Below are 26,127 nucleotides of genomic sequence, written 5' to 3' on the forward strand. Positions count from 1 at the left end.
AGTTGACGTGAATAGGCTGTTTCCATTGAGAGTAGGGGAGATTCAAACTAGAGGACATGATTTGAGAGTTAGGGGGCAGAAGTTTAAGGGAAACACGAGGGGGTATTTCTTTACTCAAAGAGTGATAGCTGTGTGGAATGAGCTTCCTGTAGAAGTAGTAGAGCCCAGTTCAGTTGTGTCATTTAAGGTAAAATTGGATAGGTATATGGACAGGAAAGGAGTGGAGGGTTATGGGCTGAGTGCGGGTAGGTGGGACTAGGTAAGATTAAGAGTTCGGCACGGACTAGGAGGGCCGAGATGGCCTGTTTCCGTGCTGTGATTGTTATATGGTTATATGAGTTCAATGTCCGTTCAGAAATCAGATGAGAGAGGGGAAGAAGCTGTTCTTGAATTGTTGAGTGTGTCCCTTCAGGCCCCTGTACCTCCTCCTTGATGGAAGCAATGAGGAGTCCTGGGTGACGGGGGTCTTTAATGATGGACGCCACCTTTTGGAGGCATTGCTTCTTGAAGGTGTCCCGGATGCTGGGGAGCCTAGTGCCGAGGGTGGAGGTGACTGAGTTCACAATTTTCTGCAGTTTATTTCAATCCTGTGCAGTGGCCCACTAATGACTATACACTTTACTGAGATTTTCAACATTTAGTCTGTCAGTCCAGAGAAGGTGGTTGAATTAGAACAGGTGGCAATGAAATAGTAAGAGTTATTGGGGATTATAAAAATACTTTAGAGATAAAAATTCAAGAATAATAAACCTAATTGGATGAATTGGTAAATTTTGTAAATTTATTGTCATGTTTATTTATTTATCTATTTATATATATTATTATATTATTGTTTCCTCCCACTGTTCGAAGACCTACCGCTTGGTAGGTTAGTTGGTCATTGTAAATTGTCCCATGATTAGGCTGGGATTAAATTGGGGGTGGGCGGGTTACGTTTCTGGGCAGTGAGGCTCAAAGGGCCAGAAGGGCCTATTACGTGCTGTGTCTCAATAAATAAATAAAAATATTAGAAGTGAGATTATTCCACACTTTGCTTCTCCCAATATTCTTTACTCACTTTTCTCCTAGCCACTATAGCGTTATTAGTCTAACCCAGGAATCTGCTTTCTGTCAGTAGCTTGTGACTACCAGATTACTGTGAATCTTAGCACTTGGAAACCAAGAGTGTTCCTAAAGACATTTTTATATTCTAGCAAGGCAGTGCAAATGAGAGACAATCTGTCACAGTGTAAATGGCCCAGTGCTCTGGGAATGAAAGGAGAATTCACAGAAATGTGTACTTCTCAGCATTTCACTAGAATAAGGAAACGAGCTGCGACGGGAATAAATCTCCCTTCTGCATTTGCAGGCGAGTGAAATTCCAACATTCTCCATCAGGCCCTGCAGAAGTCACATGCCAAAGCTACTTCGTAAACATGGAATTCTTTGAAGTTTTCCATGGCTACTTAACTGGCATTAATTTGGTCGGGTGGTGGGAAGGGCGGGGGTGGTGGAAATTAGTTGGGCCACATTTCTGTTGAAGTACTTTTATGTACACAAGCAGTACACCCTCAGTGTGTGCGTTGTTTTCCTGCCTTGGATAGGCACGTTTCACTACCAAGAGAAACTCCTGAAATTTCTGGGTGGGTGGGCAACAATTAATCTGAGAATTCGCACACAGCTCTTGAATTCCGTGGGGTGCACACTGTAAAGCCTTTGTTTAGAAAGGAGTCATGATCCCTCGCTCCCTTCCCATCCCCCATCCTACAGGGCGCGTGGTCTGCGTGCCTTTCTGGATTGCTGCTTCCTGAGCTCTGCTCCGGCAGAAGGCTACAGCCAACCTCATTCCTGCATGAGCTTACCCTGTGTGCAAACAAAGGCGATCTGTGCTGTGACAAATCTCCATTATCAGCCCCCAAACAGCCCACTGCTGTTGGCAGTGGCTACTTTCATCGTGATCCAGCCCTACATAAGCGACGGAGTTTGTGGGGGGAGATCTGACAGAGGTTTCTAAGATTATGAGAGACATAGATCGAGTGGACAGGATCTTTTTTCCTAGAGTTGAAATGTCTGATACCAGAGGACATGCATTTAAATTGAGAGGGGGTAATTTCAAAGGAGATGTGAGGGGCAAGTTTTTTCTACACAGAGAGAGTAGGCTGCTTTGAAGGAGCTGCCTGGGGTGATGGTAGAGGCAGAAACATTAGGGAGTTTTAAGAGTCAAGTCAAGTCATTTTTTATTGTTATTTTGACCATAACTGCTGGTACAGTACACAGTAAAAAATGAAATGACGTTTTTCAGGACCATGGTGCTACATAAGACAGTACAAAAACTAGACTGAACTATGTAAAAAACAACAGAGAAAAAAAACTACACAAGACTACAGACATACCCAGGACTGCATAAAGTGCATAAAGTGCACAAAACAGTGCAGGCATTACAATAAATAATAAACAGGACAATAGGGCAAGGGGTCAGTCCAGGCTCTGGGTATTGAGGAGTCTGATAGCTTGGGGGAAGAAACTGTTACATAGTCTGGTCGTGAGAGCCCGAATGCTTTGGTGCCTTTTCCCAGATGGCAGAAGAGTTTGTGCGAGAAACACAGGTGCTGGAAATCCAAAACAACACGCAAATAATGCTGGAGGAACTCAGCTGGCCAGGCAGCATCTGTGGAAAAGAGTAAGCAGTTGATTTTTCAGTCCTGGTGGAAGGGCCTCGGCCCAGAACATCAACGGTTTACTCTTCTCCACAGATGTCGCCTGGCCTGCTTAGTTCCTCCAGCGTTTTGTGTGAGGGACTTTTAAGAGATGTTTGAAACGACGCAGGAATGTGAGGAAAGTGGAAAAATATGGACAATGCGTAGCCAGAATGGATTAGTTTAGTTAGCTGCTTGATTATTAATTTAACTGGTTCAGCACAACATTGTGGGCTGAAGGGCTCGTTCCTGTGCTGTACCATTCTATGTCCTAGTTATTTCTATTTCCCCCAATATGTTATCTTCCACATTCACTTTTAAATATCCCAATTCTGCATTGCCTCTGCCATTTGTGGGAATCATTTTCCAGGACCTCTCTGCCATCAGGACAGACGAATCTGGCTCTTCCTTTGCTTGGAAAGGGTGTTGTTTACTTGCGCATAGTTCCAGATGAACCAATATTGACAGACTGCCCCTCGAAGCGTTCGTTTGTCCAAATTACTTGGCAGAACAAATTAATTATCTTGAACCCAGCTATTGTTTATCCAATTTGCACACTCCTTTCAGCATTCATAATGTATGAATCCGGCAAATTTCTGCTTGCTTCAAACGTTAGACCATCAGGCTGCAAAACACAGGAGCAGAAACGGGGTATTCGCCCTCTCAGTTCAGTGGGTTTAGATAAAGGATGAGTGGTAGTGTAGTGGTTAGCACGACGCTTTACATTACAGGCGGCCTGGGTTCAATTCCCGCCACTGCCGGTACGTAATCTGCACGTTCTCCCTGTGACCATATGGGTTTCCTCCTGGTGCTCTGGTTTCTTCCCACAGTCCAAAGATATGCTGGGTTGGTAGGTTAATTGGCCATTGTAAATTAGGCTGGGATGAAATCAGTGTGTTGCCTAGGCAACATGGTTTGAAGGGTCAGAAGGGCCTAATCTTCAATCAATCTCAATAGTTGCACTGTATCTCAATAAATAAAATAAATAATTTTTAAACCAGTTATTAACATTGATATTTTATTCTGAAATTAACCATAGTGAATCAGCATGAGGTCAGGTTTATTAACACTGACCTGGGGGATGTGAACTTTGTTGATATGCAGTAGCAGTATAGTCCCAAGACATAACGTTAATAAAATTACAAAAAAAATATTGCAGAACAATTAATGAGGATAAAGATCTTTTAATAAAGACCTCCCAATGCGGCCCTCTCTACATTGGTGAGGCCCTTCGTAAATTGGGCGACCACTCTGTCAGCACGTCTGTTCGCTCTGCCAAAAGCAGAACTTCCTGGAGGCCAAACTTTGCAATTCCCATTCCCATTCCTGTTCTGACGTGTTGGTTCTTGTGCCAAGATGAGGCCTCCCTCAGGGTGAAGGAGCAACGCCTTGTAGCTTGTAGCTGGGTAGCTTCCAAGCTGATGCCATGAATATTGATTTCTCCTTCTGATAAAAATGTCCTCCCCCCACCCCTACCACTCCTCTTCTATTCCCCACTCTGACTCTCTTACCTCTTCTCACCTGCCTATCACTTCCCCCTGGGTTCCCTCCTCCTTCCCTTTCTCCTATGGTCCACTCTCCTCTTCTATCAGATCCTTTCTTATCCAGCCCTTGACCTTTCCCAACCACCTAGCTTCACCTTTCACCTTCTAGCTATCCTCCTTCCTCTCCCCCCACCTTTTTTTATTCTGGCATCTTCCCCCTTCATTTCCAGCTCTGAAGAAGCATTTCAGGCTGAAATGTCAACTGTTTATTCATTTCCATAGATGCTGCCTGACCTGCCGAGTTCCTCCAGCATTTTGTGTGTGTATTGCATAAATATAAGGGTCATCTTTATCTCCCATACACATTTACATGTATTAGGAATTTGCTACAGTGTTTTGGTGCTACTTACAGTAACAAAATTCAACGATTATAAATAATAAAGAACTATATAAAAATAAAGCCAGAGGTTAAAGTACAGATATGGAATACAGAGTGCATAAATGCATAAAAATCAGAATGCATTTACAAAGTTAACAACATTATAAAAACTGGCTTAAAGTATTTACAGTGCAGTGGTGGGGGTAATAGATAGACGAGGAAGGGGAAGTTGGTGGTGATTAACTAGAACGCCTGACCAGGTTAACCGCCTGGGTTGTGGGCCGTGAACCCATGACACTATAATATGTTGAAGAAGCTGTTCCTGATTGTTGGGTTAGAGAACGAGAAGAGGGCATGTGGTGGATGGGGAGGGCCCTTCGTGATGGACGCAACCTTCTTGAGGATGTCCTCGATGATGAGGAGCACTCTGTCCGTGATAGAGCTGGATGAGTCTACAACCCTACAGCCTCTTGCCACACCTGTCAGCAGAACCTGTTCTGCCGGACTTAGCAGCTAAGCCATATGTGAAGGCCAGGAGCTGGACTTGGTTGCCAGAGGCTGTTTGAGTCGTGAGGCTTTGGGAGAATTTAATAGGTAGCGGGAGCTTGTCCTCATTACCCCCCACCTTCCTGCCCCGCTATAACAACCTTGAGGAACCCATTTGTATATTTTATTAACAAAGAAGAGATAATCTGCAGAAGCTGGAAATCCAAGCAACGCACACAAAATGCTGGAGGAACTCAGCTGGTCAGGCAGCATCAACAGAAAAGAGTAAGCAATCGACGTTTCGGGCCGAGACCTTTCAGCAGGACGTCTCGGCCTGAAATGTCGACTGTACTCCTCACCTGGCCTGCTGAGTCCCACCAGCATTCTGTGTGTGTTCCCTATACTTACACTGCCATTTAAAAAAGCTAATACTATTTATTGACCATTCTAATTCCACCAAAACTGAGAAAGCAGCGAAGAAACTTTACTGGGTCCAGAGTAATACATTAGCCAGACCAGATAAGATCAAATGGTTCCGTTTAATATCAGAGAATGGATACAGTATACTGTACAACCTGAAATTCTTACTCTTCACAGACATCCACAAAACAAAGAGATAGAATGAATGATTGAAAGATCAGAACCCCAAAGCTCATCTCCCCCTCCCTCTGCACAAGCAGCTGAAGTATTGACCCTCCCCTCACTTACACCAGCAGAAGCACTGACCCCCTCGCAATAGCAGACACCCCCACTCCCTCCAGAGAGACCCTGACCGAGAGACCATCAAAAACTGCAGTCGGTAAGCCAGCACTTCAGTATCTCAGACAGACTCTCTCTCCAGCGAGGGCGGGAGTGGTCGCCCCCTGCACCAGCGGGAATGGAGACCAGCAACTCTGCTGTTCCGAGGTTACAATCTTCTGCGTTGCTTCTCCAAGTCCCCCGACTCGAGGACCACAAGCTGGTAGACTCCGATTTACCATTACTGCAGCTAGCTGTTGGTTTTCAATTTCAGACTCAGAACATAGAACACAGAACAGTACAGCACAGGAACAGGCCATTCAGCCCACAATGTTGTGCCCTAACTCACTAAGAAGTAAACCGAAACCTCCAAACATTAATCCCTCCTACCCACACCATGTCCACATCCCTCCATCTTCCCTACATCCATGTGCCTATCTAAACATCTCTTAAAAGCCTCTGATGTATTTGCCTCTACCACTACACCAGGCCTAGCATTCGAGGCATCCACCACTCTCTGAGTAAAGAACTTACACCTCACATCCCTATTGAATCTACCCCCTCTCACCTCCAACGCATGCCCTCTGGTATTAGACCAACCTTGGAAAACAAGCTACTCTCTGAATATGTACATAATGCTGGAAGAACTCAGCAGGTCAGGCAGCATCCGTGAGAAAAGAGTAGCCAACGTTTCGGGCCGAAACCCTTCATCAGGAATGTGGGGGAAGAGAGGGCCGAACCCAGTAATAGAGATAGGGGAGGAGGTAGGGGCCTACTACTGGGCTTCGGCCCTCTCTTCCCTCCCATTCCTGATGAAGGGTCTCGGCCCAAAACGTTGGCTACTCTTTTCTCACGGATGCTGCCTGACCTGCTGAGTTCTTCCAGCGTCATGTACGTATTCTTTGATCCACAGCATCTGCAGTTGTATTTTTATGTTTTGAAGCTACTCTCTGTCCACTCTATCTAGGCCTGTTATAATCTCGTGAACCTCGGTCAGATCTCCCCTCAGCCTCCAGCACTCCAGAAAAAACAACCCAAGTTTCTCCAGTCTCTCATGATAGCACAGGCCCTCCAAACCAGGCAGTATTCTGATGAGCATCTTCCGCACCCTCTCCAAAGCCTCAACATCCTTCCTATAGTGGAGCGACCAGAAATCTATGCAATACTCTAGGTGCAACCTAACCAGAGTTTTATAAAGTTGCAACATAACCTCTTGACTTTTGAACTGCTTTGAATTAAATTCTCCAGCCGCCATGGTGGGATTTGAACTCATGTCCAAGGATCAATGACCCAAGTTTCAGTCTGCCAGTCCACTGATGTAACCACTGCATTGCTCTAAGCTCAGGAACAGTATGTGCTAGGTGCTTCATGTTTTTAGGTTCAGCCAATCAGCAGTCTTATTCCCCTCACGGCTGACTATCATACCATCAATATTGTGACTACATCAAAGGTAAATTTGCTGGCTTGATTGAATGTTACTTGGCACAGGATCAGATACCATCTTATTAAACCTTCAGGTATAAAGCCAGCCAGGGTTATTGGCCCAACTCCACCCGGGAGAGTACTGATGAAACACTGAATGAAGCTGCTAATGTCTCAAAACTTGAAAAGCACTTTGTTTGATCTCTTTAATTCAAAAGATTTATCAAAGTCTGCGGTTTACTTAGTTCAACCTAGGTAACTTTGTCTTGAGAAGATGAACATATCATACCAATTCTGCAATAACTAATTCCACTTAAAAATGGCTTCTTAGTTATTTATTGAGGTACACTGCGTGGTAGTCCCTACCGTCTCTTTGAACCTCACTGCCCAGCAACCCCCACTGTTAACCCTAGCCTAATTATAGGACGATTTACAATGACCAATTAGCCTATCAACTGCCATGTCTTCGGACTGTGGGAGGAAACCGGAGCACCCGGAGGAAACCCACACAGTCACGGGGAGGACGTACAAACTCCTTACAGGCAGCGGCAGGAGCTGAACCCGGGCGGCTGGTCTGTAAAGCGTTGTGCTAATCACGACGCTACTGTGCCTGGCCCAGATATATAACACACTCAAGTGCTGGAGGAACTCAACAGGTCAGGCAGCGTCTCCGGAGAGGAATTAGAAGTCGCTGTTTTGTGCTGATTCGTTTCGGGCCGAGACCCTTCAACAGGACATCAGGACAGTCCTGATGATGTCAAGTCAAGTCACTTTTATTGTCATTTCGACCATAACTGCTGGTACAGTACACAGTAAAAATGAGACAACCTTTTTCAGGACCATGGTGTTACATGACACAGTACAAAAACTAGACTGAACTACATAAAAATCGACACAGAGAAAGCTACACTAGATTACAGAACTACAGAGGACTGTGTAAAGTGCACAAAAACAATGCAGGCATTACAATAAATAATAGTAGTATCTGGCATCTCAGCGCAAAATATCGACACTTCATCCCTCTCCATAGATGCTGCCTGCCCTGCAGAGCTCCTCGGGCATTTTGTGTGTATTGCTCTAGATTTTGCAGTGTCCCTTGTGTCCTTAGTTAAAAGTTCATTAATCACTATTGCCTTTCACCAGGTTATCATCACCAGGGAAATCTCCAGTAAGGCAGCATTGCAGTTTATTACTGATAGTGCTGAATCCTTTTGTTCTCTGGGGAAGCCTCAGGTGCCCAGGGTTGCACACTGGCATAGCAGTTAGCATCAGGCTCTACAGCGGCGGTCGCCAACCCATCGATCGCAATCAACTGGTCGATTTTTGAGACTTTCCCAGTAGATCCCGAAAGAATGAAAATACTGATGAGAGATTGTTTCCAGGTTGCGGGGTTTTCGTTCCGTTCCTTCTGCCCAGTGCGCATGCGCATAGCTCCCCCCGCACTACACAGTGTACTTCAATGGTCCCCAACCACCAGGCCGTGAGGAAACAATACGAGTCATTTGCACCTTTCCTCAGTCCCTGTCACGGCCACTGTTGAACTTGAACCCACGCGAGGTAATCAGTCGCCTAAGCGCAGTGACACCCTCACGTCAGTGGTCGCCTCGTGCGGCCGGCGAGAACCGCCGATGCTACTGGCCCAGAGTGTGGCCAGCTAATCTGAATCCATCCTAGCTGGTAACTTGCTTGCCTACAGCCAGCCCGTTACGCCGCTGGCATTTAGGGCAGCAACGAAGGACCTCCATCTCTGGCGGTGTTCAGGGCTTCCTTCATCATGTCAGTCACTTCCTCTTGGTTTTCGCTACTGCCAGTCGTCAAGTCCTGGGTGGAGACTCGGGAATACCGTCGCACTTAGATGCAGAAAGGCTCTTCATCGCTGTTTCCGTAGCAGTTTTGTTTGCCCTGGGCTGAACCCCCGACCCAGAAAGACCATTGGACCCCTCTTAGTCTGGCTTCTACCCTTTGACCTGTTTGGCATGGGTGACCCTACCAAGAGCCAAAGCATAAAGCCCTGCGTCACTGTAGCTCCCTGAGCCATTGAGACACACAAGCCTCCAATCCACGACAAGGCTGGGATTCTCTTGGAGGAACTAAGCTGGCAAATTGAACTGTATTTCTTAAGTCAAGTCAAGTTTATTGCCACTTAACTATATACATGTATACCATCAAATAAGACAACATTTCTCCGGACCAGGGTGTAAAGCACTGAAGTACACATAACATATGATATCTTGTGAAAGTAAGGATGAAATCTACATATAGATTACTCATAAATAAACTAAAGTGCATAAATTAAATATTGTAAAGCACAGAACAGCTTAACTGAAGACACTTGGAATGCGATACAGCAGGGAGTTCAGAAAGCTAATGGCCTGAGGGAAGAAGCTGTTTCCCATCCTGACAGTCCATGTTTTTATGTATCTCTCTCTCTCTCTCTCTTTGAGAAAATTTAAATCATAGGCTAACTATTCGATTTCTTCCAACGCTTCATGAAGCAGATCTATCATCTTAAAACATTTAGAATTATTTGCTGTTTCCAAGGTATAAAGGCACCAGCCAATTTAGTATTTGCATAAATAGACTATATGGGCCCTAACATAGGCTTCTCGGCTGGGTTAACATTTTCGGCAACACTGGCTAGAAAATCCATTCAGTGGCAGAGCTTTGCGGAACATTAGTAACGGGTGAGAGGAGCACAGTAAGATGTTTGCTGTAATATTCAAAGCATCGTAGTAGTGAACAGCTCGCAAAACTTCGGCTGCTTTGAGAGTAGAGCAAGGGATCTGGCTGCATTCATGAAGCTCCAGAAAATGTCAGCGCCTTCAGGAGGGAAGGGGGAGAGGGTGAAGAACACTGAAAGAAAAGCAGGATATAATGTGTCACCTGCAGATAAAGGAGCGGAGCACAACCGACATCTTCTGCGTTTATTTGGATTCCCAGGAACCATGGTAATTAGTTTTATTGCTATTAACCTGTAGAGTGGACCTAGCAGTGAAATTACGAGAAGCCAAATTTCCTCGGTGGCAAGCACTGAACATCTGTTTCTTGTACAACTTTTGGGTTTTATCATCAAGTCAGTATCCTGCGTGTAATGATTAAATTAAGATGAGAGCACTTGTATTGCTGTGCACGCTGCCAAATCGAAAGGCTGTGTTCAGGTTTAGGATGATCAACCAGGGAGGCATGTGTGAGGTCCAGGGGCGGTGGGGTGTGGGAAACAGGTGCCTGATCCTCTCACCGATGGTCACGAAGGACATTTATGCTTTATTAGATACAGGAGTGGAGCCCGGTGTGGTGTTCTGCTATGTAGCCCATCCACGTCAAGGCATAGAGATGCTCTTCTGCACCCAACTATTGTTGCTGAACTGCTGCTCCCTGGACTTTTTTCCCTTCCTCACACTATTCTCTGTAAATTCTGGAGCAGGAGTTCCCAAACTGGGGGTCCGCGGACTCCTCACTTAATGGTAGGAGTCCATGGAATAAGAAAGGTTGGGAACCCCCTGCTTTAGAGGCTGGTGTGCGTGAAGATCAGCAGCTTCTGAAATACTCAAACCACCCCATCTGGCACCAACAATCCTTCCACAGTCAAAGTCAATTAGATCACATTTATTCCCCATTCTGATGTTCAGTCTGAACATCTTGACCACCTTGACATGCTTTCAAGTATTGAGTTGCTGCCACATGATTGGCTGGTTAGATATTTGCATTAACGAGTAGGTGCACAAGTGTACCTAATAAAGTGGCCACTGTAAATGTTTTTGTGTGCAGAATCCTGGAATGTTAACATTGTTATGGTGCAAAATGAGGCCATTTTAATCTTCATGCTCAAACTTAACCTCAACAGAACAATCCAGTCATATTTACCTCAAATGAAAATCAATATGCCTTTTGACTGCAACTGTGAGTTGCAGATGTAATCACTTTCCCTTGTTATCCTCACTCTCCCTGTTTCCTTCACCTATCACTTTGACCCGGTGTCCCCCAGTCTTGAGAGAGAGGGGGGGAGAGAGAGACAGAGAGAGAGAAGGGGGGAGAGAGGGGAGCGGGAGAGGGAGAGAGAAAGGAAGGATAGAAAGACGGAGTGGAGAGGAGAGAGGGAGGGGAAGGAAAGAGAGAGGGGTAGAGAGAGGGAGAGAATGAGAGAGAGAGCGACGGAGAGAATGAGAGAGGGGAGGGGAGGAGAAATCAGTCAGATCATGCCCTCTTCTCATTGCTACCACCAGGAAAGAGGTAGAGAATCCTGAAGGTACACACTCAATGATTCAGGAACAGCTTCTTCCCCTCTGCCATCAGGGAGGAGGTACAGGAGCCTGAAGGCACACACTCAACAATTCAGGAACAACTTCTTCCCCTCTGCCATCTGATTTCTGAATGGACATTGAATCAGAATCAGAATCAGGTTTATTATTATCAACATGTGTCATGAAATTGAACGATGAACAGTACCTCACTACTTTATCATTTCTTTTTTTACACTAATTTAGTATACATATATATATATATACACACACTATAATTCAGTTTTTTCTTTATTATGTATTGCATTGTACTGCTGCCACAAAGTTAACAAGTTTCACAACATATGCTGGCGATATTAAACCTGATTCTGATTTTGAACGCCACCTTTGCTTAAATCACTGCTTATGCCCCTAGACTCCAACCCACATGGAAGATGTGTATAACAGTAAATCAGAAGCTACACTACAAACATTCCTTCAACTTAAATCATTGGTTTCAGGAATGAAATCTACTCCTTTCATGGTTAGGTCACCGTTAATTATTCTGGCATTGGAAGACATGAAAAGTAACACATCGGTTTTGCTTTTCATACATGAATGAAGTTTCCAAAAACAGAATCTTATTATGTTTCAATGGAATTGCGATTTTCACATCTGTCATTAAATGTATCTCAGTGTTTAAAAGATGCAGCTGGGTACTTTTGTACTGTAATGCACACACAGTGGCCACTTTATTAGGCACCTCCACTTGAGCGTGCCTGCACGCCTTTATGTATTGATTTGCAGCCGCTTGATTGGCTGGTTGGATATTTGAATTAATGAGCGGGTGTCCCTAATAAAGTGACCACAGAGTGTGGTATTAGGCACTGTTGCATGATTGAACACGGAAGCAAGACAGTAAGAACAGCTCCTGTCATGTCAATTTTAAACCAAAACATGGAGCCAGTATTGCATTGGCTCTGTGGAAGGGGTGTGGGATACGTGGCAGAGAAGGAGTACCAGGGCTGGGGGTGGTGGGAAGACTGTGGCATGGGTACAAACACACGCAGCCCTGTGACAGCAGGCAAGGTCATTTGATTCTGAACAATTGGCTCGTTGATCATTACAGAATGACTCTGCTACTTCCCATTCCCCTGCCCTTTTCCCAACCACGATTCCCCTCCCCCTGCCCCCCTTCCCACTCTCAGTCCACAATAGGGACCCGTATCAGAATCAGGCTTTATCATCACTCACATCATGATTTCTCTTCTGCTGCAGCAGTACAGTGCAATACATAAAATTACTACTTTTTTTAGAACTTAGCTCTGAGTGGAGTCATCGGGACGCCATCGTGACGGCGTTGTTTTTAGCATAGAAACATAGAAAATAAGTGCAGGAGTAAGCCATTCAGCCCTTCGAGCCTGCACCACCATTCAGTATGATCATGGCTGATCATCCAACTCAGAACCCTGTACCTGCTTTCTCTCCATACCCCCGATCCCTTTAGCCACAAGGGCCATATCTAACTTCCTCTTAAATATAGCCAATGAACCGGCCTCAACTGTTTCCCGTGGCAGAGAATTTCACAGATTCACCACTCTCTGTGTGAAGAAATTTTTCCTCATCTCGGAAAAGGCTAAAAGGCTTCCCCTTTATCCTTAAACTGTGACCCCTCGTTCTGGACTTCGCCAACATCGGGAACAATCTTCCTGCATCTAGCCAGTCCAATCCCTTTAGAATTTTATGCGTTTCAATAAGATCCCCCCTCAATCTTCTAAATCACAGCAATACATAAAATTACGACAGTTCTGTGCAGAAGTTTTAGGCACTCTGGTTATACATCTATGCCTAAGACTTTTGCACAGTACTGTACATTAAAATGAATTAATAATGTTTCTTTTTCAACTGAGGCTGGTTGATGGTGTAGTGGCATTCTAACCGGACTGCAGTTTAAGTGGTTGTGGGTTTGAATTGGGCTGGTTGTTTGCACGCTTTCAAAACCGTGCCGGCTTGAGTGCCAAGCTATCAACCCAGCCCCGTTAAAAAACAGGCAAAAATGCTAAAGAAGAGGCAAGGCTGCTGCTCGATGTGCCATGAGGCGCGGAAGGGAATGACAACAACTATTGCAATTAATTTCTGAAGCTCTGAATCCATCTGCCTATTGTACTCAAAGTATAGATTCTGCCACGATTACAGTGTGAAAATGTGTGAGGGAATTAAATTTATAGCAGAAGCACGTTCGTTAAGTTCCACTTGTTGTTATGTCCAACCTGACAGCCAGATTTATGACGCCAAAAGTGGGGGAGTAATAAAAATTAACAGGGTAGAAATATCCGTGAAGAAATCCACAAAAGCTGTAATTAACAGGAAGATTAGATCCAAGTGGCACTAAATGAAAAACAATTAAAACACTTCTGACAAACAGTACAGAACTTTTGTCACTTGTAGCGTAAATAATTAGTATTCTGATTCCTCTATGCCAATGTTCTGGATGCTGGATAATGCATGGCATTCTAAGATGGAGCTACGTGGAGCATTGTACTGTGACAGACGATAATACACTGTTTAGGAATACTCCAACTACACCTGTTTCAAGCCCAGCAACTGGCATGATGCTCCAAACCAGATATAGACTCTCACCAAGACCAGAATAGAACAGTGCAAGTTCAACTTTAATTGTCATTCAACCACCCATGAATACATGAACGCAGAAGGACAAACATGGATTTAGTACTTACTTACTGCCTGTTCTGCCACTGGGGTTTAGGGCAGCAATGAAGGTCCTCCATCTCTGTCTGTTCTTGGCCATCTTCACTATTGTGCAAACAAGGGAAAATCTGCAGATGCTGGAAATCCAAACAGCTCACACAAAACGCTGGAGGAACTCAGCAGACCCAGGTAGCATCTATGCGAAAGAGGATAGTCGACATTTCAGGCCAAGACCGTTCAGCAGGTCTGGAAGACTATTGTGCCCCAGGTGTGGTTCAAGGTCCTCATTTCTGCCTCTACAATACGGTGCCAAGTTGCCTTTGGTCTCCCGCATTTCCTCCATCTTTCGGGGGTCCAATGAAGTGTTGTCTTGATGATAGAGTTGGCTTCTCTTCTCATCACATGCCCAGTCCATCTCCAACGTCTCCTCAAGATGATTGTGGTCATGTCCCTCTTGATGACATTGAAGGACTGGGGCGTGGTTGGAGATCTTTCTTGTCCAGAAAATTCAGAGGATCTTCCAGAGGCTTGGGATGTGGAATGACGACAGCCTGGCAAGGATATTCTCTGTCATGTGCCAGCATTCTGACCTACGCCAGAATGTGGACAGAGCACAGCTCTGGTACAGCTTCACCTTGGTGCGGACACTGTCTTTGGTCGATCCCCAATGTTGCTCATTGATCTGAAGACGTTTCTAGCTTTGCTGAGTCTGCACTAGGTGTCGTCCTTGGTAATTTGTAGGTTCTATCTGCGACTACATAGGTTTCCTCTGGATGCTCCTGTTTCCTCTCACATTCCTAACATGTATGGGTTAGCGTTAGTAAGTTGGGAGCATGCTACCTTGGTGCTGGAAGCATGGCAGCACTTACAGGCTGCCCCAGGACATCTTCTGACTTTGGTTGTTGATGCAAAACAACACATTTCACTGTTTCGATATACATGAACTCGGTAAAAACTAAGGTTATTTCACATATAATACAGCAGATTATTATGCACATTATTCTTTGCAGACTCCTCTTTGGCTCTTATTTGCATATTTATTGCTCGTTACGCCGCTGTCATTTAGGACAGCAATGAAAGTTCTCCATCTCTGGTGGAGTTCAAGGTTTCCTTCATCGTGTTAGCAGCTTCCTCTCAGTTTTCACTACAGTCAGTCGGGCAAGTCCCGGGTGGAGACTCAGGAATACCGTCGCACTCGGATGTAGAAGGATTCTTCATTGTTGTTTCCGTAACTGTTTTGTTTTACCAGTCAGAGTTGTTAGCCCTGAGCCGAACCCCCAAACCTGGAGGACCAGTGGGCCACTCTTTGTCTGTCCTCTACACTTTGACCTATTTGGAATGGGTAGCCCTACCACAAGCCCAAACGTAAAGCCCTGAGTCCAGCCGACATAGTGCTCTGGGTCAATAAGCCTCCAAACCCTATGACAAGGTTGTGGTCCTCTTGGAAGGGAGATAAAATAACTTCCAATTTAACTATCTCTACAGAACAGGTTCCATGATTTTCTTTGTTTCGTGGCTGTCTGTGAAGAAAATGAATCTCAGGGTTGTATACTGCATAGATAATTTCATAATAAATGTACTTTGAATCCTTTGATGGAGTATGAGGAATAATTTGTCAGACTTTAAATAATAAAATGGTTAAGTCTATCTTCGGTAAAGAGAAAAACTGGGGGGGGTAAATTGCTCTACTTTGTAGGGTAGGGAGACAGTTACTGTGAGTGTATATTCATGGTATTCTGTTGCTGTAGCCCATCGACTTCAAGGTTTGGCGTGTTGTGCATTCAGAAATGCTCTTCTACACACCATTATTGTAATGCGTTATTTGAGTTACTGTCACCTCCCCCCCCCCCCCCCCCCGTCAGCTCGAACCAGTCTGATCATTCTCTTACGACCTCACTCACTAACAAGTCGTTCTCTCCAACAGCGACACACACACAGTGCTGCAGGAACTCAGTGGGCCAGGCAGCACCTAAGGAAAAGGGTAAACAGTCGACGTTTCGGGCCGAGATCCTTCATCAGGACTGGAAAGGAAGGGGAGAAGCCAGAGTAAGAAGGCGGGGAGAGGGGAGGAAGAAGTACAGGGTAGACCCGAATGTCAACCATTTACTCTTTCCCATAGATGCTGCCTAGCTGCTGATTTTCTCCAGTGTTTTGTGTGTGTTGCTTTGGAGATCCAATATCTGCAGGTTTTCTCATGTTTGTGATTCTCAACTACAGAACTCCACTCACTGTATATACTTTTTCTTGTTTTTGGACTATTCTCCGTAAACTCTAGAGACTGATATGTGTGAAAATCCCATGAGAATGGCCGATATTTGCGTTAAAGAACAGGTTTGCAGGTGTACCTAATAAAGTGGCCACCGATCGTACCTCGGTGCCGTTTGGGGATGTGTTAAATAAACTTCTCAGTACAACGACTGGTGAACCCCGGTTCCCGTGAGAAGTAAATAGGGGGAGGGGTGAGAGGATTTCCCACTGAATCACTAATCATACTGCCAAGCAACACACACAAAATGCAGGAGGAACTCAGCAAGTCAGGCAGCGTCTGTGGAAAAGAGTAAACAGCCAGCATTTCAGGCAAAGACCCTTCATCAGGACTGGAAAGGAAGATAAGAAGGTGGGGGAAGGGGAGGAAGAAGCACAAGGTGGCCGGTGACAGGTGAGACCGCGAGAGGGGGAGGGGACGAAGTAAAGAGCTGGGATGCTGATTGGCAGAAGGAATAGCGGGCTGGAGAAGGGGGAATCTGAAAGAAGGCCATGGTAGAAAGGAAAGGAGGAGGAGCACCAGAGGAAGGTGATGGGAAGGTAAGGAGAGGGGTTGGAGAGGGAAACAGGAAAGGGGAACAGTGAAGGAGAGGGGGTGGGGACAATTACCAGAAGTTTGAGAGATCGATGTTCGCGCTGTTAGGTTGGAGGCTACCCGAACAGAATATAAGGTGTTGCTCCTCCAGCCTGAGTGTGTTCTCATTGCGGCGGTAGAGGAGGCCATGCATTGATATGTCAAAACGGGAATGGGAAGCCCCCTCAGACCATTAAACGACTCGAATATAAAAGCAAGAATGTAATGTTGAGGTTTTATAAAACACTGGTGAGGCCTCACTTGGAGTATTGTGAGCAGTTTTGGGCAGCTTCTCTGAAAAAAGGATGTGCTGACACTGGAGAGGGTTCAAAGGAGGTTCACGAAAACAATTCCAGGATTGAAAGAACTGAATTCAATTGAATTTAATTGACTTTATTTCTTACATCCTTCACATACATGAGGATAAAAATATTTATGTTACGTCTCTGTCTGAATGTGCAATGTGCAAGTTTAAGTAATTTGTGACTTGTCACATGAAAAGTGTTTGATGGCTCACTGGATTTCAGAAGAGGGAGGTGTGATCTCATTGAAACCGCTCGAATGTCAAAATGCCTCGATAGAGTGGACGTGGAAAGGATGTTTCCTATGGTGGGGGGGAATCTAAGACTGGAGGACACAGCCTCAGAATAGAGGGACATCCTTTAGAATGGAGATGAGGAGGAACTTGTTTAGCTAGGGAGTGACGAATCTTTCGAATTAGTTTCCACAGGCAGCTGTGGAAAGCAAGGTGTTGGGTATACTTAAGGAAGAAGTTGATAGGTTCTTGATTGGTCGGGGCATTCGGAGATATGTGGAGAAGGTGGAAGATTGGGGCTGAGAGGAAAATGGATCAGCCATGATGAAATGGTGGAGCAGACTCAATGGGCCAAATGGCCTGATTCTGCTCCTAAATCTGAAGCTCTCATAGTGACGATAAGATCTCTATGTGCAGTATTGTAATCGAGCCATGTTCAAGGAAGTGATCTGGCCATGTCCCATAGAAGAAGTCTGAACTATGTTACACTACCAGCAATTATCCACGTTGATGCTCCCGAATGACTCAAAAGCCTTGAATATTCCCCAAGCAGAAAACAAATGTAATTGAATAAGATGTTTTTTTTTAAATCTCTGAACTGAATGTCCTTATTCTCTTCTCATCAGTAAACTCAGGAGATGGGATTGACTACAGTCAGCAGAAACGAGAAAATATCGGCGACCTCATAAACGAGACGCTGGAGGTGTTCGAACGGTTTGGAGGGGAAGATGCATTCATCAACATCAAGTATATGGTCCCCACGTACGAGTCCTGTGTACTAAATTAAGCAAATAGAAAAAAAGGAATGTGCTGAAGGACTGAAGTCTTCCTGCTCTTTTTCAAAATCATCCTAATATTTTTCAGATAATTAAAATGTTATTTGAAATAGAATCTTTTGCAGGAAGTACATTATTGATGGTTAAAACAAGTTAGAAGATGGTAGAATTGAATTAACATTGCACTTCCATTTTTCATCTTTATTTGATTTGATATTTCATCTTTAAAGATCTCTAGTCCCTATAGTACCTCGACAGCAGGTAATGTCCATTTTATTAAGGAGTACGCTACAGAAATTAGCTGAGCGTTTATGAAAAATCTGTTGATGTACACACACAATAATATTGCCTGCAAACACTGAATTGTTTCTTCAATAAAAACATTCATTTTGGAGTTATATTCTCCATTTCATCTTTTTTTTTAATGCTAAGCCTATGAGGATGATTTTTCAGTTGTCGGCTGAGGTTCCAGTGTTCTGAGGATGAACGTTACATCAAAGGCCTGTTGTTGAAAATCTGGTATCTTTCATTACAGAGGGAAAATTTTTCTTGGGCCCAGTAGAGTAAAAGCCATTGATGACCTGCAATTTCCATCATCCAAAGTCAGTTGGAGTACTGAAATTCTGGTACCTTTCATTACTGAGGGAAAACTTCTTTTTTCTTTTCCTTGGGCCCTTGGTTCCCGCTGGAGCTTGATGACCTCCCGTTTCCAGCATCCAAAGTCGATGGTATGGTTGGGATTCATCAATGCTTATGCGATCCATTGTACCCACTCTACAATGGATTGGCCGATACAGCTTCACCAGAGCCCTGTTGGCCGGCCTTACCCGTTTCCACCTCTCACGACAGGAATGTAGGGTTGGACGTTGAGAGGCACCGTGAGTCATCCCACAACCCAAAAGTTGGAGGGTAGAACTATACTCTCCCTCTCCCTCCATTGATGATGACTGTTCTGCTGAGTTCCTCCATCATTTTCACCATAGGGACATTGAGCCACAAGCTCAGGAACTAGCCCTTCTGCCCAACCAGTACGTGCTAACCAGGATTTTCACCATAGGGACGTTGAGCCACAAGCTCAGGAACGAGCCCTTCTGCCCAACCAGTATGTGCTAACCAGGATTTTCACCATAGGGACGTTGAGCCACAAGCTCAGGAACTAGCCCTTCTGCCCAACCAGTATGTGCTAACCAGGATTTTCACCATAGGGACATTGAGCCACAAGCTCAGGAACTAGCCCTTCTGCCCAACCAGTACGTGCTAACCAGGATTTTCACCATAGGGACATTGAGCCACAAGCTCAGGAACTAGCCCTTCTGCCCAACCAGTACGTGCTAACCAGGATTTTCACCATAGGGACATTGAGCCACAAGCTCAGGAACTAGCCCTTCTGCCCAACCAGTACGTGCTAACCAGGATTTTCACCATAGGGACATTGAGCCACAAGCTCAGGAACTAGCCCTTCTGCCCAACCAGTACGTGCTAACCAGAATTTTCGTCCAAGCTTTCCCACTTTTGACCCATATCCGTTAAAACATTTCTATCCATCAAGTGTCTTTTACATGCAATGGTTCAATTTAAATCAAAGAATGTATATAGTATACAGCCTGAAATTCTTACTCTTCACAGACATTCATGAAACAGAAGAAAAACTCCAAAGTTTGAATGACAAAAAAATATTATTACCTCAAATCCCCCTCGCCTCCCACACGCAAGCAGTGGCAAAGCATCAACTTTCTGAATTCCCCCTCCCCTTACTTGCTCCAGCAAAAGCAACAGGCACCCCCCCTCCCCCCACCACCTTCCACCATGCAAGCTAGAGCAAAGCACCAAAGAACATGATCTGAAGAGGTATCCCTCCTGGCACAGCGAGAGGGGAGACCAACAGCTCACTGCTTCAATGTTACAAACTCCAGCGTCACTTATTTTGAACACTGCTGTCTCAATGTTCCAATCTCCTGCGACGCTTCATTCGGCGACCCCAGCGAGGAATCGGGCCAATTTCAGGGCCACACCCCAAAGGTGTGCACATTCAAGGCTGCACCGCAAAGGCACACATCTTCCAGGCTGCTCCTGGAGATATCAAAAACGCTAGGCCGCACAGAGAGCTCCGAGAGCCGTGAAGAACCACAGTTTGAATGCAGCTGTAGATCACGGACTCCGACAGGACCTCATTTCACCTTGCAGTTAAGGTACTGGGATTTCCTCAGCCACTTTCTCTGGTAGTTCATTCCATATACAGATCACACTGTACATGAAAGTTTGCCCCTCAGGTTCCTATTATATCTGGCCCTTTTTATTCTATTCTTCATTGCCCAACCCTGGGGAAAAGACTGTGTGTATTCACCCTCTCTCCACCCATCATGATCTTATAAACATCTGTAAAACTACTCCTTGCTCTCCAGTCCTTCAGTAAATAAAGTTTCAATCATTTTCCACTCAAGGGCATTGAGTACAGAAGTTCGGATGTGATGTTGCAATTGTACAAGAAGTTGGAATATTGTTTTCAGCTCTGGTCCCGCTGCGTTAAGAAAGATGTCATTGAACTGGAAAGAGGAAATTGCCAAGGACTTGAGGAAATGAGTTATAGGGAGAGGCTTGAATGGAAAATTCTACAAAAGGTAGTGGATTCAGCCTTGTATATCATGGGCAAAGCCTTCCCAACCATTGAGCACATTTACATGAAAAGCAGTCGTAGGAAAGCAGCATCCATCATCTGAGATCTCCAGCATCCAGGTCATGCTCTTCTCTTGCTGCTGCCATCAGGTATTAAGATACAAGAGCCTCAGGATACGCACCACCAGGTTCAAGTACCGTCACTACCCCTCAACCATCAGGCTCTTGACCAAAGAAACTCACTTGCCCATCCATTGAGATGTTTCCACAACCAATGATCTCACTTTTATGACTCCTTATCTTTTTTATCTCAAGTTCACATTACTTGTTGCTATTTATTTATATTTGCATTTGCACAGTGTGTTGTCTTCTGCACTCTGGTTAATCTTTCATTGATCCTGTTATAGTTACTATTCTATAGCTTTGATGGACATGCTTACAGAAAAATGAATCTCAGGGTTGTACATGGTGACACACGTTTCTTTGACAATAAAATTTATTTTGAATCTGGAGTGTTGCTGGAGTGTTGAATCTGGAATGTTGTTCCAGATTCCAGCATCTACAATCATTTGTGTTCTTCCTTCTATACTGAACCCAGCAGCCAATTTGCCCACAGTCAGCTCACACAGAGTGTCATTGATGATGAGGTAACCTTAGAGTTATAGAGTTACACAACATGGAGAGAGACCCTTTGGCCTAGCTGATCCATGCTAACTAAGAAATCCAATCCAAGCTACTCCCATTTGCCAGTGTTTGTCCTTTAACCTTCTCAACCTTTACAACCCATGTACCTGTCCAATGTCTTTTAAAAGTTCATAATGTACCTACCTAAACCATTTCTTCTAGCTGCCCACTAGACTATAAGACATAGGAGCAGAATTAGGCCATTTGGCTCCACGATTTCATTGTGACAGTTCTCTCTCAGCCCCAATTTCCTGTCTTCTCCCTGTATCCCTTCATGCCCTGACTATTCAAGAATCTATATCAACCTCTGCCTTATACACATATATTCAATGACTTGGCCTTCTTAGCTGCCTGTGGCAATAAATTCAACAGATTCACCATGCTCTGGCAAAATAACTCCCTCCTCAACTCCATTCTAAAAGGATGCGCCTCTATTCTGAGTCCTCTGGTCTTAGACTCCCTCACCTTAGGTAACATCCGCTCCATATCCACTCTAGTAAGGCCTTTAAACTTTCAACAAGGTCACCCCTCATTCTTCTGAATTCCAGTGAGCAGAGTCCCAGAGTCATCAAAACACTCCTTGCATGACAATCCCGTAATTTCGGAAGCCCACATATTTACATGTGTAAAAAAAAAATGCCTTTTGGGTTCCCACTAAATCCTTTCCTTCTCGCCTTAATCCTAAACCCTCTAGTTCTCGATTCCCCAACTTTGGGAAAAACGATCGAGTGCATTTGCCCTAGCTATGTCCCAGATGAAGATGACTGAGAGATCAATATTGGGCAGGACACCACAGATATCTTCCTTACTCTTCTACAGAAATTGAGCATTAGTAACACACACAAAATGCTGGTGGAAAGCAGCAGGCCAGGCAGCATCTATAGGAAGAAGCAATGTCGACGTTTCAGGCCGAGACCCTTCGTCAGGACACATATAGATGCTATAGACTCCCATAGATGCTGCCTGGCCTGCTGCATTCCACCAGCATTTTGCGTGTGTTGCTTGAATTTCCAGCATCTGCAGATTTCCTCGTGTTGAGCATAAGTATTTTTTTGCATCAGAGAGGAAACAAAGCTTTGTTCTTCTGTTATAAGAGCATAAGCTGGAAACATTCAGCAGGTCAGGCAGCAGTTGTGAAACGAGAAAATGAGTTAGAGGGTCAAGTTGAAGTTCTTTTATTAAATCTGAAATATTAAATATGATTACCTTTCCTCAGATGATCTCCAACCTGCTACATACATCCAGTTTTTTTCTGTTTTGTTTTATTATTCTGCTTTTCATGATCTTGCTTTCCTATCTCATAATCAATCTATTGAGTACAGGAGATGGGATGTTATGCTGAAGTTGTACAAGACATTGGTGAGACCTAATTTGGAGTATTGTGTGCAGTTTTCATCACCCTCCTACAGGAAAGATGTAAATAAGGTTGAAAGAATACAGAGAAAATTTACAAGGATGTTGCTGGGTCTGGAGGACCTAAGTTGTAAAGAAAGACTGAATAAGTTAGGACTTTATTCCTTGGGATATGAAAAATTGAGGGGAGATTTGATAGAGGTATACAAAATTATGAGGGGTATAGACAGGGTAAATTCAAGGCCTTTTCCATTGAGCACAGACAAGAGAAGATCTGCAGATGCTGGAAATCCAGGCAACAGACACAAAATGATGGAAGAACTCAGCAGGCCAGGCAGCATCTATGAGAACAAAGTATAGTCGACATTTTGGGCCGAGACCCTTTGGCAGGATTGGAGAGAAAAAGCTGAGGAGCAGATTTAAAAGATGGCAGGGGGAGGAGAGAGAGAAAACAAGGTGATAGGTGAAACCTGAGGATGGGGCTACAACCAGAGGTCATGAAAGGTGAAAGGTGAAAAGTTTGAGGGGACCATGAGGGAAAACTTCACTCAGAAGGTCGTGAGAGTGTGGAACAGGCTACCATCCAAGTGGTGCACGTGAGCTTGATTTCAACGTTTAATAGTTTAGATAGGTATATGGATGGTAGGGTTATGGATCCCATGCAGGTCGATGGGAGTAGACAGTTTAAATGTTTTCAGTATGGACTAGATGGGTCAAAGGGCCTGTTTCTATGCTGTACTTTTCTATGATTCTTTCTCCTGGAAAACTGCCATGGCAGAATCTAACCCCAATGCAAAATTATCAAACTCTATAACTTGTAGTTTCCAGTCACTGAAATTGGCTGCACCTGTGTGGCTTCAGAGCAGATACAAATAAGATAAATTAATTATCAAACCCGACCTCGTGATTTTGTTCTGAACAAGGCTGCTACAAGTCCTTCAGATAAGGCCCAAAACATACAGGTCATCCGGCCAAAAATGCAAAGGACTCGCCAGAACTGGCAATAATCAGGAGACACAATGATCAACTTGTTGCTAGTGGTACTAGTGGTATAACAGTGTCCATAGCCCAAGGCTCACCAGGGACACAATTACTGAACAACAACAAATTAATGAGTAGAATTAGACACAAAATACTGGAAGACTAAGTCACAAACAGGAGAAAATCTGCAGATGCTGGAAATCCAAAGCAGCACACACAAAACGCTGGAGGAACTCAGCAGGGCAGGCAGCATCTATGGAAAAGAGTAAACTGTTGATAACCGAGATCCTTCATCAGGACTGGAAAAGACAGGGAGAAGTTAGAGTTAGAAGATGGGGGAGGAAAAAGTACATGGTGGTAGGTGATATGTGAAACCAAGAGAGGGAGAGAGGTAGAGTTAAGAACTGGAAAGTTGATTGCTGAAGTAAATAAAGTGCTGGAGGAGGGGGATTCTGACAGGAGAGGACTTAAGACCATGGAAGAAAGGGAAGGGAGAGCAGCACCAGAGGGAGGTGACGGGCAGGTAAGGAGATAAGGTGAGAGAGGGTAACAGGAATGGGGAATGGTGGAAGGGGGTGGCAATTACCGGAAATTTGAGAAATTGATGTCCATGCCATCAGGTTGGAAGCTAGAGGTCAGACAGCATCTATGGAGAGGTCAACAGTCGACGTTCAGGCTGAGACCCTTCATCACGATGAGCATTGATGAAGGGTCTTGGCCCAGAATGCCCACTGCTTATTCCTTTCCATAGAAGATGCTTGACCTGCTGAGTTCCTCCAGCATTTTGCGTGTGAAGCTTTAGAGCATGACCATAAAACCATAAGACGTAGGAGCAGAATTAGCCCACTCAGCCCATTAAGTCTGCTCTGCATTCCATCATGGCTGATTTATTATCCCTCTGAACCTCATTCTCCTGCCTCCTGCCCGTATCCTTTCACACCCTCACTAACCAAGAACCTATCGGCATTGGCTTTAATTATACTCAATGACCTAACCTCCACAGCTGTCCCTGACAATAAATTCCACCGATTCACCTCTATCTGGATAAAGAAATTCCTCCTCATCTCTGTTCTAAAGGGACTTTCTTCTATTCTGAGGCTGTGTCCTCTGATCGCAGGTCTCTCCCTGCAGGAAATGTTGCGGGCCGAGAATCATGATGAAAGGTCTTAGCCCGAAACATAAACTTTATTCTCTCCAGTGATGCTCTCTGACCTACTGAGTACCTCTGGCATTTTACATATGTGAATCTAGATTTCCAGCATTTCAAAGGTTCAAAGTTCAAAGTATGTGTGCTATATACAACCTTGAATTACAGGCAGCCACAAAACAACGAAACCCAAAAAAAAACACATAAAAAAAGAAGAAAGTCAAACACCCAATGTGCAGAAAAATATACAAATCATGCTAACAATCAAGGCAAGCAAATAGCAATCTGTACTGAAGACCACAGAGAATCTGTCCCCATACGCTTCGTTCAGCACAGAGGGAGCAGTGAGCTGAACTGGCCTGACCCTTGCCTCCAGTACTGACACCTTTTCAATCTGGCCTGGTGCCTAAACTACCATCACGGTTCAGTTGCTTCGATATGCCCTGGGGCCCGGACTCCGCCGCCTCGATTCAGCCTGTGCCGGACTTTTCCAGTCCGGCGTGGCGCTTAAATCGTTGTCCAAACATCGGGTTCAGTCATTTTGTTAAGCTGTCAGGCCTGGACCCTGCTGCCTCCATTAAGCCCATACCCGACCCTTCTGATTCGGCCCGGCACCCAAATGGATCGAATCTTGGGTCTTCCCCGCTGTCTCGCCTTGCCACCTCAAATTGCCTCCAAGTCCAAAGGGAAGTTACAACTTCCTTATGATGATCATTTGCCAGAAAGGGTGTGATTAACAAAGCATTTACTTGTTCTCCTTGATTCATTAGCTGCCAACAGAAGTTGTTAAGATTCACCGCTGCCATCTTAAACTGGGAACAGAATCCCTTGTGTTAATGATTAGAATTAATCTGCTGGTTGCATTGAATGACCTGTTACTGCTTGATTCAATTGTCGGGTGGAGTTTGGTGGGAAATATCCACAGCAAAGTGCCCATCTCTAATCATAGAGCATAGCACAGAACAGCACAGGAACAGGCCATTCAGCCCGCAATGTTGTGCAGAACCAGCTAAAGAGTAAATTTAAAACACCCAAAAATAAATCCCTCCTACCTGCAGTACACCATGTTCATATCCCTCCATTTTCCAT

The 26,127-nt window shown here is 44.7% G+C and overlaps 1 protein-coding gene across 1 annotated transcript in view; it reads left to right on the top strand.

Moving 5' to 3' along the window:
* The window catches only part of LOC132380627 (parkin coregulated gene protein-like), a 175,821-nt gene extending 157,167 nt beyond the window's left edge, over window positions 1-18,654 (top strand). The window contains exon 5 of the mRNA XM_059949567.1: window positions 18,111-18,654. Coding sequence (XP_059805550.1) covers window positions 18,111-18,271 — 161 coding nt within the window. The 3' untranslated portion in view covers window positions 18,272-18,654. The remainder of the gene's footprint in view (window positions 1-18,110) is intronic.
* Window positions 18,655-26,127: the final 7,473 nt, after the last annotated feature.

This window comes from Hypanus sabinus, chromosome 24 (genome assembly GCF_030144855.1).
Source record: "Hypanus sabinus isolate sHypSab1 chromosome 24, sHypSab1.hap1, whole genome shotgun sequence".
NCBI lineage: Eukaryota > Metazoa > Chordata > Chondrichthyes > Myliobatiformes > Dasyatidae > Hypanus > Hypanus sabinus.